Source organism: Porites lutea, chromosome 6 (assembly GCF_958299795.1).
Source record: "Porites lutea chromosome 6, jaPorLute2.1, whole genome shotgun sequence".
In the NCBI taxonomy this organism is placed as follows: domain Eukaryota; kingdom Metazoa; phylum Cnidaria; class Anthozoa; order Scleractinia; family Poritidae; genus Porites; species Porites lutea.
This window is the reverse complement of record NC_133206.1, coordinates 3,420,001-3,432,464: the sequence shown is the minus strand read 5'-3', so window position 1 is coordinate 3,432,464 and position 12,464 is coordinate 3,420,001. Positions and strand designations below refer to the sequence as shown.

Sequence of the window (12,464 nt, the reverse complement as noted above, 5' to 3'; positions counted from 1 at the left end):
GTGAATCATCCGCATAACAGTGAGAATTTGGAAGGTGACATTCAATGATGAAGAATGAAATATACCTCGGGATTTTTGAAAACCGGTTTAGCAAAAATATCAACTCATTCTACTACTTGGCAATTTAAAACATTAAAACTCATTCAAAGGCCGATTAAAAGCCTTCAATCTGACGTCGGGCAGTGAGTTAATGGTCCCTAGAAGCATTCGAACGACTCCAAATTTAAAATGACGCAAATTTTAGAACATTTATTCAGTACACTGACTTCGCCAAGTTTCAAACCGGTGTCATTTTAGTCTAGAATTTTTAAGTTGAGTGAACTGCAGCGAAAGAGTGCCTGGTTAAGGCTTACATAACAACTTAAGGTGACTCGACCCAGTTTTTTTGAGGGGGTACCATCCTACTTTGAAGCTCTCTGGTATCCCCACCTTTACTTTTATCGTAAGTCTAACACATAGAATGGATAACATGTAGATCAATCTACAATATAACATAAAATTTTTGGCGATCGGAGTAAATGTCACGTGGTTATAATGCCACGCCCCTTTGAGGTCTGAGTCGAAAATCTGCCGTTGCCGGCATTTTTTCGTGAAAATCTCTCGGCTACACATAGTGCGCATTAGTGCCTTGCGCTGAACAGAGTTTCACCAAAATCGCAAAGACCCAATTCGAGAAATTCAGCGGTTTCCAAATTTAGGTCATAATTTATGCGAAAATGATAAGCAAACTTTACACGATTATATCTAATAAAGTATGAGATTCATCCCTTTATTTTGGGCATCGTTATAACAGATGGGTCCTTACAAGTCAGCAAAACGCTTTAGGGCCTTGTAAATGCGCGCGATTTCGAGCGAAGCAGACATATAGAAATTATAGTTTTTGCTATTTGTTGACGTTTGTCAGCGTTTAAGAGTCCTTCTCACGAAAAAAGCATTTTCTTAAAAATTCGTAGTTTTTTTCCTTCAAATTTTTTTTGATTAACTAACTACCCGGACTCTGAATTTCATGGTCATTCAAAAACTGTGACATTATCTTCTATAAGCCCAAACTTGAGTAAACATTGAAGATTTTTAGCGTTTTGGCTGAGTTTGTGCTTTGGGAGTTGTCTATTGTTTCTAGTCTGTCATTATACAGCATTCTTGTTCAGCACGCGTGCAATGACCACGATAGATCCAATTTTCCTGAGTCGAGAGTCGCTTTTCCAAGGTACAATCAGCTAAGCTAAACACCGACGAAACAATATGAATGGCTGGCACAGAATATTTTGGCCTAACCGCAGTTCAACCACGCGATCACATACCTGTAAACACCATGCGGAAATCACACAATCACACACTTTCGCGGCACTGATAAGACTATCCACAACCACGCATAATCTTCTCACGTTTATCATAACCGAAATATCATCGAATAACTCGGAAAAACTCAACCTACTGCCAGATAAACACCTCTGGACTTTTCTCTTACACTCGACTGATTCAAGTTCCCGGATGTAGAGTCACACGGTCTGGGGATCACCTTAGCCTTGTTTTCACACCAGAAAAAGTCTTGGCCCGGGTCAGAGTTCACCTGCAAGCTATTAGACAGGCGAACTTGAGAACAATTACAAAATGTTTGCTAACCCGGTTTTCAGAACTCCAGGTGTAAATACAAGAATGAAAATAAATATAACCACAAAGAATGAAATATAACCACAACAGTTTGTATGATAGAAATGAATTTCTCGTTATTGCGGTGTGAAAAAAGAAGAAATATAACATCAACAAGTTCTGGGTGATAAAAATGACTTTTTTACCATTCTTTTTTTTTTGTGTGATCTGGACAATGTTGTTTTTGCCGTTAATACCAGTAAACCTTCTGCTTCGAATTCCTCGATTTCTTCATCATTGAGTTGTTCAAAGAGTTTTGGGTTTCCATTCCTGTTAAATTGATATAAATGTGCGGATCTTACCTCGCCTCTCACTGGGCTGAAGTGTCACAAAAACTGCATGGGCATGGGCCACGCAAATAGTCGTTTAAATGTAACGTAACGTTAAAGACGTAACGTTACATGCGCGTGTTGACCTTGAGAAGTTCAAAACAAATCATAAAAAGAAAAAAAATTAAAATCTATTAAAAACTTTAAAAAGTCCACATTCAGTCCCGCTACAACCCCGGACAAAACCTGTTGAGGCAAATCGCGAAAATGCCTATTTTTTCCTGCCACCCCGGCAAAAAACGGAAACCTCTGTAGGATAGCATGGCAATTATACATGTTGGGTTTTAGGCGAAGACAACTTTGAAAAGGGGGTGAGGAGGGGGCTTACTTTTTCTGTTTAGAGGAGACTGGAGTAGGGCGCAAAGTTAGAAAATATATGGAACTGTCTAAACAGTTTTGTTCGGGGTTGTAGGTCTAGCGTCCACTGTCTGGATATCATTCTGCACTTGAATATCTTTCAGTATTTGATGAAAAACGCTAGATATGATGGTATTGTGGTATAAAAATCCAAATCGAATTATCGAGAATTTTTGTCCCTGTGCGGATTTCTGCTGCCTTGCTCGCTCGCGCAGCAGCAATAAGTATTTGACCAATCAGAGCGCGTGCTTAACTATTGTTATGTTGTATGTGCATGTAGTAGTAGTATGCCTTCTAAGAACAGACACGACGCGATCTCACCAATTTCCTCATTACCCATATATTCTTCTTTAGGAAGTGAAAAAGATTTTGTGATCATATCACTGGTTCGGTCCTTGCCAGACTCGCAAATTGAGCATGAACCTAGTCGCGGGTGGCTTAGTCAAAAGCTGGGATTTGTGACTGACGAGCACCAGATCAACGTTGCTTTAACGAGAGCAAAACGAGGCCTTTGCATTATAGGTAAGATTAAATAAGAATACACCTTTTCTTCCGTATTGGCAAGACGCTGGCCTTCTGTGCGAAAGGCCTCGTGTATGTTTTCCAGTTGATCCTTGTTTCGACTTCTTTTTGTAAAAACCCATAAAACGGAGCAGTGATGAAGAACGTGAGATGATCATTCATGAGCTGAGCATCACCCACAGGTTTGTTAGGCAAATGTATCATAAGTAACGAATCCAGCTATTCGTGCAATATGACATCGTAAGTAATTCGGCGATCACTTTCTTTTGTCGATTACTGCTGATGTGAAGCTTTTAAATTGACCATTTCTCTAATTTCAGGTAACAAGAATTTACTGGAGGTGTGCGAAATGTGGGGTTACCTTATTGAACATTACCAAAAGAAGAAATGTCTCGTTGATGGCGAGCATTGGCCTGAGACTAAGACTTAGGGGTTTAGATACGAGATGCGCCTTGTGCGGTATTTTCTTTAGTTTCATGTTTGAAGATTAGGAGTTGCGTTCTCCTATCTTCCAGCGCAATAAACATCAATGAAATACCATGTGAGCTTCCGCGCGAAAACATGAAAACATGATATTTTCATACGTGATTTTATGTCATCTCCACGCATGAAAGAGCACTGGTTACATTATGAAAAACTCTTCTCTCAGCATAATTTTTATTTAGGTGAAATAACTTGATTAAGTATTTGATTGGTGTTTATATACTAAACGTAACTTTTCTTGGCCGCTTGGAGTTGGTTTGACTCTGGTGCTATTATTTCCTCGCATTAACCAGTGCGCTTAGGCTTCGTTCACAATTTAGACGTGTAAGAAAAATTCGTGCGTTTTGGAGTTATTCCCTTCATACGGAACCACCCCAACCGTAACGTGTAAACAGAGCGAAATATTGATCAGTCCCGGATGAATGAAGTGTCTGGTCAAGTTCTACACTGAGCCCGTGGAAATTTCGTCCAGTGCGTTGTAAACGTAGCCTCACTCACATCCGAGGATAGATGAAATGATGCTTTGATCAATTTAAGGTACTCATTCATTTGTAGATAACTGAAATAATTCATTCATGAGAATATGTGTCAATCCCGTTGGCTTATTTCTAAAACATGTTGTTATGCATGAATATGTTTAGTCGTTAGAAATAACTAGCTACTGAACTCTCACCGTACATTATATACTATCAAAAGAAAAAAAATAAAGAGTGTATACGGCAATTAAGGATGTTTATTTTCTTTTTGTAGTGCCGCTACATTCTTACCTTTGGAAACTCTCCCCTAATTGACAAATTTCACGTTATTGGCGTGCCAGGAATGCATCAGTTGTAAAACGTCACAATGGAAACTCTTTTGGAGAGCTTAACAACAACAACAAACGATGTCCAAACTTATTCTGGATCAAATTCAAATTTTCGATATCCACCGCACTAACTGATGCTCAAATTTGAGAGCGTCGTGGATAATAACCGTCAAGGAAATTTCCATTATTTTTGGAGAGGGACGGGCTGGAGAAAGGTCATGCAAGTTTTTAGTCCTTGTTAACCAAACAACCGGGGGGAGGGTACTCCTGGAAATTCTAGGTGGGGGTGTGCCGCCAGGTTCTCCAAATCCTGACCCTATTTCAAACTAAAAAATGTCATTTTCCACATCCGTTTTCAGACCAGACCTCTAAAATCCATACCCGTTTTCAGACCTGGCCTTTAAGCAGTAATTATGTCATTATCACTTAGATTAGAGCTCAAACAAAAAATTCTTAAAACGCATTTCAAATTCGCATGTTTCTATTCCGTTCTTATTCATTTGGACCTGAAACGATAACTAAGTTCACACGCTCCCGTAGTTCCCTCGAAAACCATACCCGATTCCAGACCAAAATGGGCAAGATGTATACCCGTTTTCGGGCCAAAAATCATACCCTTTGGGGCGGAACATACCTATATGGCTTATATAAGGGAGTTTCTCCCTCCCCTGGAGACTAGCAGCTAAATACAGGAATTGCACCGACCTGTGATTGGAAGATAAAAATAGTATGTCAGTGGCGTTGACGTGACAATTCGTTACGTTAGCCGTTTCAAGAGTAATGGTTTTTACACGAAAAGGACAGTCCACAGGAAAATACAATATAATATTAAATATTTCTCAAAGACAAACAGTGCAGTATTCTTTTGAAGTCGGCTGACTCGCTAAGAGTCAATGTCTTATCGAAGTTGAAGTTCAACTGTCGCGAATCGGATAACTTTACTGAGTGATTTTGAGATGAAACTTTTTGTCTGCATCCACATTGATCTTAGATTTTACCACTTACATATTGAAGAAAAGCCATAAACAGAGCTTCAATGTCCACGTACACCCGACTGAACCTCGGTACGATTCCTGCAGATACCGCTGTTCATACTAAATGCAGGAATTGCACCGGACGCGTTCTCGTCCCCAGAGTGACTCTAAGTTGTAACAAAAGAGCACGTGACCAAGAAAGACGGGCTCTGGGAACGAGAATACACCGGACGCTCATTGGTCGAATGCGCAACTTGGCATAAATGAAATAACCGCGGGAAACTTTAATTGATTTTCTCGCGTTTTGATTTTCGCTTGATAGGACAAGACTTAGGCCACTGGAAATAACACATCACTTGTATTCGAAGTTAAATTATACTGAAGCAGGGGTTATAGGATCCCGACTAAAGGTCATCTAAACCTCGGGCTGATTGTTCTTTGCCTTTTTTTCTTTTACTGCTTGACTTTACAAGTGTACCATGCTCTCCTTGGTGAGTATATCGAATCTGAAATACCTCAGCAATGTAAAAATAATGGTCACCTAAACAGCCTGGTTAAATCCCATCATGTCCTTTGGAAGAAACAAAATCCCCTTTTCAGCAAACCGAATAATCATCGCGTTTCAGCACGTAGTTGCGAGGACCATTTGACCTGCCATAGGGGGTGGGTGGGTGGGGTTGAGTTTTCGCAGAAAAAAATCTGAAAAATTTAAACCAAGGATCAAATTCAACCACAACATATACACTTATATAAACAAACTGTGTTATTTTTCCTTTAAATTATTAATAACAAACAATAAATGCGTTGTTCCAGGAAATATCCATACTCCCTCCAAGGATGGTATTTTCCTTGGGATACCCCCACCATTCGGGAAATTCCAGGTTAATTTCATACTTTTCTTTAAAAATCTTGGCCTTTCAAACCCCCCTCCCCTTCAGAATTTCCGATGAGTATCCTTGGGGTTGGTGGGTATGTTTATTTTCTGGAACCACACAATCCAAATAAATTACACTAGCCTTTTTGAGGGAGGAACTCCTGTATAAAAGTTACAGGGATTGCTTGTCTTCTAACTTAACAAGTTGTCTCATCTCAGTAAAGGCATAGAAATACACAGAATTTGATCTCACTTAATTGGTATGTTTATATTGGGGGTGGAAAGTCAGTAAATAAAGAAATATCCATTTACAAAAGCCATGCACATACTTTACTGCTAACAGTGTTGAAGTGGACTCCTCGAGGGGTCAAAGAAAGTCTTTGGTACACTAAATTTTCTAATGAGCCGCCCTGTGCCTATTGTATGAGAATCCCCCCCCCCCCCCCCCCCCGGCACACTAGCTACAAAGTTAAATAAAAAGTTATGTCACTTACGTACCTCTATCTTGCGTTCCCAATAGAAACTTTAGCATGATTCATTGCATGCCCTCCAACAACAGTATTAATTTTTTTAATACAGACCTTTGTCGCAAGACTATATTGAAAAGGGATCGATGTCTTGTCGCGGTTTCAGAAAAAAAAAATTGGGGGACGAGAACGCGTCCGGTGCAATTCCTGCATTTAGTATGAACAGCGGTATCTGCAGGAATCGTACCGAGGTTCAGTCGGGTGTACGTGGACATTGAAGCTCTGTTTATGGCTTTTCTTCAATATGTAAGTGGTAAAATCTAAGATCAATGTGGATGCAGACAAAAAGTTTCATCTCAGAATCACTCAGTAAAGTTATCCGATTTGCGACAGTTGAACTTCAACTTCGATAAGACATTGACTCTTAGCGAGTCAGCCGACTTCAAAAGAATACTGCACTGTTTGTCTTTGAGAAATATTTAATATTATATTGTATTTTCCTGTGGACTGTCTTTTTCGTGTAAAAACCATTACTCTTGAAACGGCTAACGTAACGAATTGTCACGTCAACGCCACTGACATACTATTTTTATCTTCCAATCACAGGTCGGTGCAATTCCTGCATTTAGCTTCTAGTGCTAGACCAAACACCATCTTTCCAGTCAGGAAATAGAAGCATTCCGACTCATGAATTAGCCGTATTTCACGACGCTTGAATCAGTGCGTTCTTTTTCGATATGCCAATGTTTAAGCTTCCTATCTAGTAAACTTCTCTCGTCAGACATTTCAATAGAAGCCTGTTTCACTCTACGCAACCCCGTCATGGCGCGTATCATGTGCAAATGAAGGGATGTATCATATTTTGTTTTTCCTCATGCTCGGACACGCTACCACAGTTGAGGTCATGTGACAGTTTCCGAGAATGCCAACCGGAAACCTTTAGGATTTTCTTAGAAAAGGAAATAAAGGTAATTTGAATACATGTATAAATAAAAACCTTGTCATTGAAGTTGACGGAAAAGTCTTACCACAATGTAATTTATACACTTAGCCGGTATCTCATGTCAGGCGAATAAGAAGAAGAGGTTTTGCATTTTAAGGTATAGCCTGATTCTCAGACGTCCGAGGTCGTTCGCGGTCCCTTTCGCTTCCCTCCCTCTCCCGTCTGATATACTCTGTGCGAAGTCGTGTTCGTGACGTCAGAGCCCTTTTTGTATATGAAAAGCCAATCACAACGCGCGTAAGAAATGAAGCATGGAAGAAAATACCACGCAGCACTCTCCTTTCTCAATCCTCATGTCAAGTACCTTATCCTCTCCTATCGAGCAAGCTGAGATGCCACATTTCCGTAAGTAACTTGTTTGATCTTCCATGAGGCTCACTAAAGGGGATATTATAATTATTACTGGGTTCGCTGCAAATCCATCGCGGCCTCGTGATAACTCGGCGTGAACTAAAGGAGCCATCTGGAACACAAGAGACTTTCCAAACCCCGTTGGCAAGTTCAGAAGGACGTCAGTACCATAAACAAACGTTTTAAGCGCTTTGAACTGTTCGGGGAACAGTGTTTCCACGCCAAAAACTTGGCAAGCGTTTTGCACGGCTGAATCGAAACCTTCCACATCTTCCGCCATTTTGATTTGACTCGATGTGTGGGAAATTACATTCCATACATTCCACACTTCTCGAAATATGGTACACGCGCTCTGATTGGTGAAAATTGACAATGACTCTGACGTCACGAACACGACTTCGCACAGAGTATATCAGACGGGAGAGGGAGGGAAGCGAAAGGGACCGCGAACGACCTCGGACGTCTGAGAATCAGGCTATTTAAGGTATGGATCAATTCTTCTTAAAAATGTAAATAAATCATGACATGCAAGACAGGTGAGTGTTGTTTTACGTCGGGTTCAGACGTGTCGCCATCTTTTATAGAAAGTCTTAGATGAATTGTGTAGTCTTGCAGTTCCAGCTCGTCAAAAGCGTCAAAATATACAACTAAAAGAAAGCCTAAAGGTGAAGCATATATTAACGAGGAAACTCTGTATGATTTCGTATGACACAGCTAATCATGGCTTTGAGTCTGTAGTGAATGGAAGGATGAATTTCAAGATCGACGACTCTTTAATATTTGTCTAAAAAGGTAGCTAAAGAGGCTGCAAGCTCTTCCTTGCTAACTGAGTCATAGAGTAGGGTAACTGTCAAGTTAAAGATAGATGGTAATCTTGTTTGACAATTGCCTCGAATTTGCACTCCGAACGAGACCAAGAGGTCGACTCAGGACTCAAGAACTCAGAAGCCTTACGGGGCCGGAGCCGGCATTCAGAGTATCGCAGTTTCGACAGCAAAACCAGCTCTTTTGAAGACCTTTGAAAGTAAAAAAAAAAAGGACTATCTAAAAAATGGGTAAATTTTTTGTCAACCAACCCATTTTAAAGTGCTCAGTCACGTTAGGAGAGATTATCTGATAATAAGCGATATTAAGGCCATGGCCACAAACAACGCGAATTTTAAACTGATTGCAACCGCTGCCCTTGATGCGAAGGTGGAGCTAGACGAGCTTTAGTTGACTGTTTACGATTCTCTGTATTTTACTGGTACTGCTATTACCTACACCACAAAAATCACAACAAGGGGGGTCGAACTTGCTACCATGCATTCACTTCCTTTATTTGCTATTCTGTTCCGCTGGCAGAACAGACGGAAATTCTGTAAAACTCACCGGCTATGAACGTCTAACGTTAGGTTTACTTTAACCTTTAGGGAAAAATTTGTAATGGCAGAGGGTGGACAATCTTCGTTGGATGAGGAGGAAAGGTAAGCATCAAGTGAATACTGCTCGAATGATCGACCTATTTGAAACACGAAACATTGAAATTATGTCTCCACTTAGGCCCAGTTTTTCATGAGCCGATTCCAATACATTAAATTTAGTACATGAAAAGTTCGGCGTCTGAATCAATTAGGAACGCTGTTTCAATTTGGAACGGTTCAGCCGTTCTTTCCGCCTAGCCCGCACCGGGAGTTTCGCCTTTGATGCGACCTTGGAACGGCTTCAGTTTGATTCAGACGCCGAACTTTTCATGTTCCGAACCTAATGCATAAATTATTATAACGTATTTTGTAAGTAATTTGACCGAAATGAGCATTTTTCTCCCTTTGAATTTAGTTCGGCTGGAATTAAGATTGGCGTCTGAATCAATTCAGCCGGTCTAAATAATTTAGGTCGGCCTTAATTCAAATTAGGTTCGGCTCGTGAAGAGTTCGGCGCCTGAACCGGGCCTTAAAAGCCCCGAAACATGCTTACAGCCCAACGATGCTTGAGGTAAATCTTCATATTAAACTCTTTTTGTAAGTTTTGCTGTTTCAGTAAGCATCCATAAGAGATTAAAAAATCAGTTTCAAGAAGCACGCAAGCGACTATGAACCTACCTGATAGTATTAAGTATCCGATAATTACGTGACTCCGCGGCGCGGCCTCGCCCCTTTGCAGAAATCGCGCCGAAATCGCTGACCGTTCTTTAATACGTGTAAACAGAAGCATTATCCAGTATGGGTATCGTGCCGGCAAAAGAAAACCGGTATAGTGTCTTGAACATAGTATTTAACAATTATTCCTCGAGCCCGAATGGGCTCTGAGTCAATAGCCCATGAGGTCGAAGGCCGAATGGGCTATTGTCTCAGAGGCCTTGAGGGCGAGAGGAATAATTGTTTTAGTAAAATCCAACAAGTTGGTCAAAAATATCGAGACAAAACAACTTTAGCTAGCAAAACCCAATTCAGCCGCCATTGTTTTGGTTTTCAAAGCCGGTGCTTTTTGCTATTAGTGGGCTATAACATAAAGCCTAGTAGTACCTCAACCAATTAGAACGCAGCATCGGTTGGATTTTACTAAAGTGTGCTATCCCTGGTATTAATAGTGTGAGCAATTAGCAGTTGTACTATATGACTGCATTATTCTCTGTTTTCCTAAATACTGTACCCGTAGTCATCATATGAATTCTTCATGTTGTATCTTTCTTCTATTTATCTATCTTATTTTTTTTATTTTAGTGATGAGGAGATAAGGAGTTTAGTCTTTCTCGCCTGTACGGTAAGTAAGGCTCATCTTTTATTTGTTCGACTCAATATATTTTTTTTATATATACATTTTTTTTTTCAGTATCATCATTAAATGCGTTCATCCGACAATCTTCTTATCCATATTTTCAGGGTGAAATTACCTTAGAACAGCTGAAGAAGAGAGGAGATGCTAAGCTTCGTGGCAAGGAATATCAGAAAGGATTTGCTATTTATTCCATAGCTCTCAATTGCCCCATTATGGGCTCCACAGATGTCACAATCATCGCTGAACAACTCTATCGCAAGAGAGCAGAATGTTTGTTTAAAATGGTAAATCATTCTTAAACAAAATCGAATGAAACAGAATGATTGATAATGCTCATTTTCTTTTTTCCACAGGGCAAATATTTCGAGGCTATTAAAGACTGTGAACAAGGTAGTGTAAGCTCAGAGAAGATTATGGTACATTGATAAAATACGACTTGATATTACTCAAGTCCGTGTGAAACACTCATTTTATTTTTTGCGCTTTTTGCTATTGATGCCTTGAATATACAATTAATAACGAATTCACAAATAAATGTCCTTCTGAATGCTAAGGGGACGTCTTTCTTGCTCTTGAAAAGCTGTCCTAAAAAAGACAGACATGCCCAAGGCTATATAGTGGTAATCACGTCGCTGTAATCAGGAACATTTAACATTTAAAGCAAAACCTTGCTACAGCCGTCTATTTTTTTTCCAGTGGCTCCGTGATGCCTAAGTTACCTAATTTATTAACAGCCTATTTATCAACATAATTAAGAATATTTATTTTTTAACAGTACTTGATCCCCTGCTCTAGGTTTTCTTAACTATTAAATTCGCTTTGGTGTCAAGTTTGATGCACATCGGTTTTTCTAATTACTTCCATTTCAGTCCGTTGACCATGTTAGGTTATTTATTAATAAGTAATACCACCTATTTTTACTAAGTTGAAATTACCTTTTCACGTAATAACAGTATTAACAAAGTTAACCTCTCTTTTTTGTACTAGCCATTGAAATTGCAGACGAAACCAATGGTAGCAGCCTATTGAGCAAGTCTCTTTTCATCAAGACGACCGCAATACAAAATCTTGGTGACTATGTGAATGCCCTGCCCTTTGCTGTGTGGTGCAAACATTTAAGACCAGAGGTAATTCAGTAGACAAGTACATGTAACAATGTTTTAGTTGTGTGGTAATAGTCTCCTAAATTTATTTTAGTTTTTAGAGAAAAAAAGGGATCAACGGCCCCATCCCTAGTTCTTAGTCTGTCAGAACATTTACGCATGAACTCGACGTTTTCTAATACCTGATTTAATGTCGTAGTTGAACGTGCAAATCTAATTGTTATATCATGTTGGTTTAGAAATCTTATAAAAGACTTTGCTATGCCCTTTTAAGTCACAGAGGCTTGCGAAAACTTTAAACTGACCCAAGAAGAGTCTTTAAATCAGAAGGAAGAGTAATTGATAGCTAATTCAAATTTTCAGTTAGTAACAATGTACTAACTGTGAATGATGCACCTGTTCCTAGTGTGAGAAGACCAAGGCAACCTTATGTACTATAAAGGACAAGCTGAGCGAAATGTTTCAGGTAACTTCTTAGAGTATGTATTAGTTAAGGCCTGCGATTCAGTGTTTGATAGGGAATGCTCCCCAATGGCCAAATTACATCAATTTTTCTACTCCCGATTTATAATTCCTGCTGACGACAGTAGTTTATTTCGGTTCTGAGGTTTGACACTCCAGATAAAGCATAGCTTCATACCCAGGATTTTAATCTAAGGAAGTTTGGTAATAGCTATCGCCTACACCCACTGACACCTCAACATTTTCAAATCTATTAATGAGATTGAAGTTCACATTGAATTTGTCTTGTTGCAAAATAGGTTAGCCCATTTTAAGTATATTCCTCAC

The 12,464-nt window shown here is 39.6% G+C and overlaps 3 protein-coding genes across 3 annotated transcripts in view; 2 read left to right on the top strand and 1 right to left on the bottom strand.

The window, feature by feature from the left end:
* The window catches only part of LOC140940917 (3'-5' exoribonuclease HELZ2-like), a 39,135-nt gene extending 35,079 nt beyond the window's left edge, over positions 1–4,056 (top strand). The window contains exons 33-34 of the mRNA XM_073389879.1: positions 2,691–2,858; positions 3,179–4,056. Of these exons, the coding sequence (XP_073245980.1) occupies positions 2,691–2,858; positions 3,179–3,288 (278 nt within the window). The 3' untranslated portion in view covers positions 3,289–4,056. The remainder of the gene's footprint in view (positions 1–2,690; positions 2,859–3,178) is intronic.
* A 3,634-nt stretch (positions 4,057–7,690) lies between these two features.
* Positions 7,691–8,095, bottom strand: LOC140940916 (ATP-dependent DNA helicase RecQ-like). The gene has a single exon (XM_073389878.1). The coding sequence runs from the start codon at positions 8,093–8,095 to the stop codon at positions 7,691–7,693; it is 405 nt and encodes a 134-aa protein (XP_073245979.1).
* Positions 8,096–8,483: 388 nt separating this feature from the next.
* On the top strand, positions 8,484–11,711 carry LOC140940913 (uncharacterized). Its single transcript, XM_073389875.1, has 6 exons — positions 8,484–8,607; positions 9,228–9,281; positions 10,518–10,557; positions 10,677–10,856; positions 10,926–10,962; positions 11,560–11,711. Exons 2-6 carry the CDS (start codon positions 9,241–9,243, stop codon positions 11,709–11,711), a joined length of 450 nt encoding a protein of 149 aa, XP_073245976.1. The 5' UTR covers positions 8,484–8,607; positions 9,228–9,240.
* The last annotated feature ends 753 nt before the right edge of the window (positions 11,712–12,464 follow it).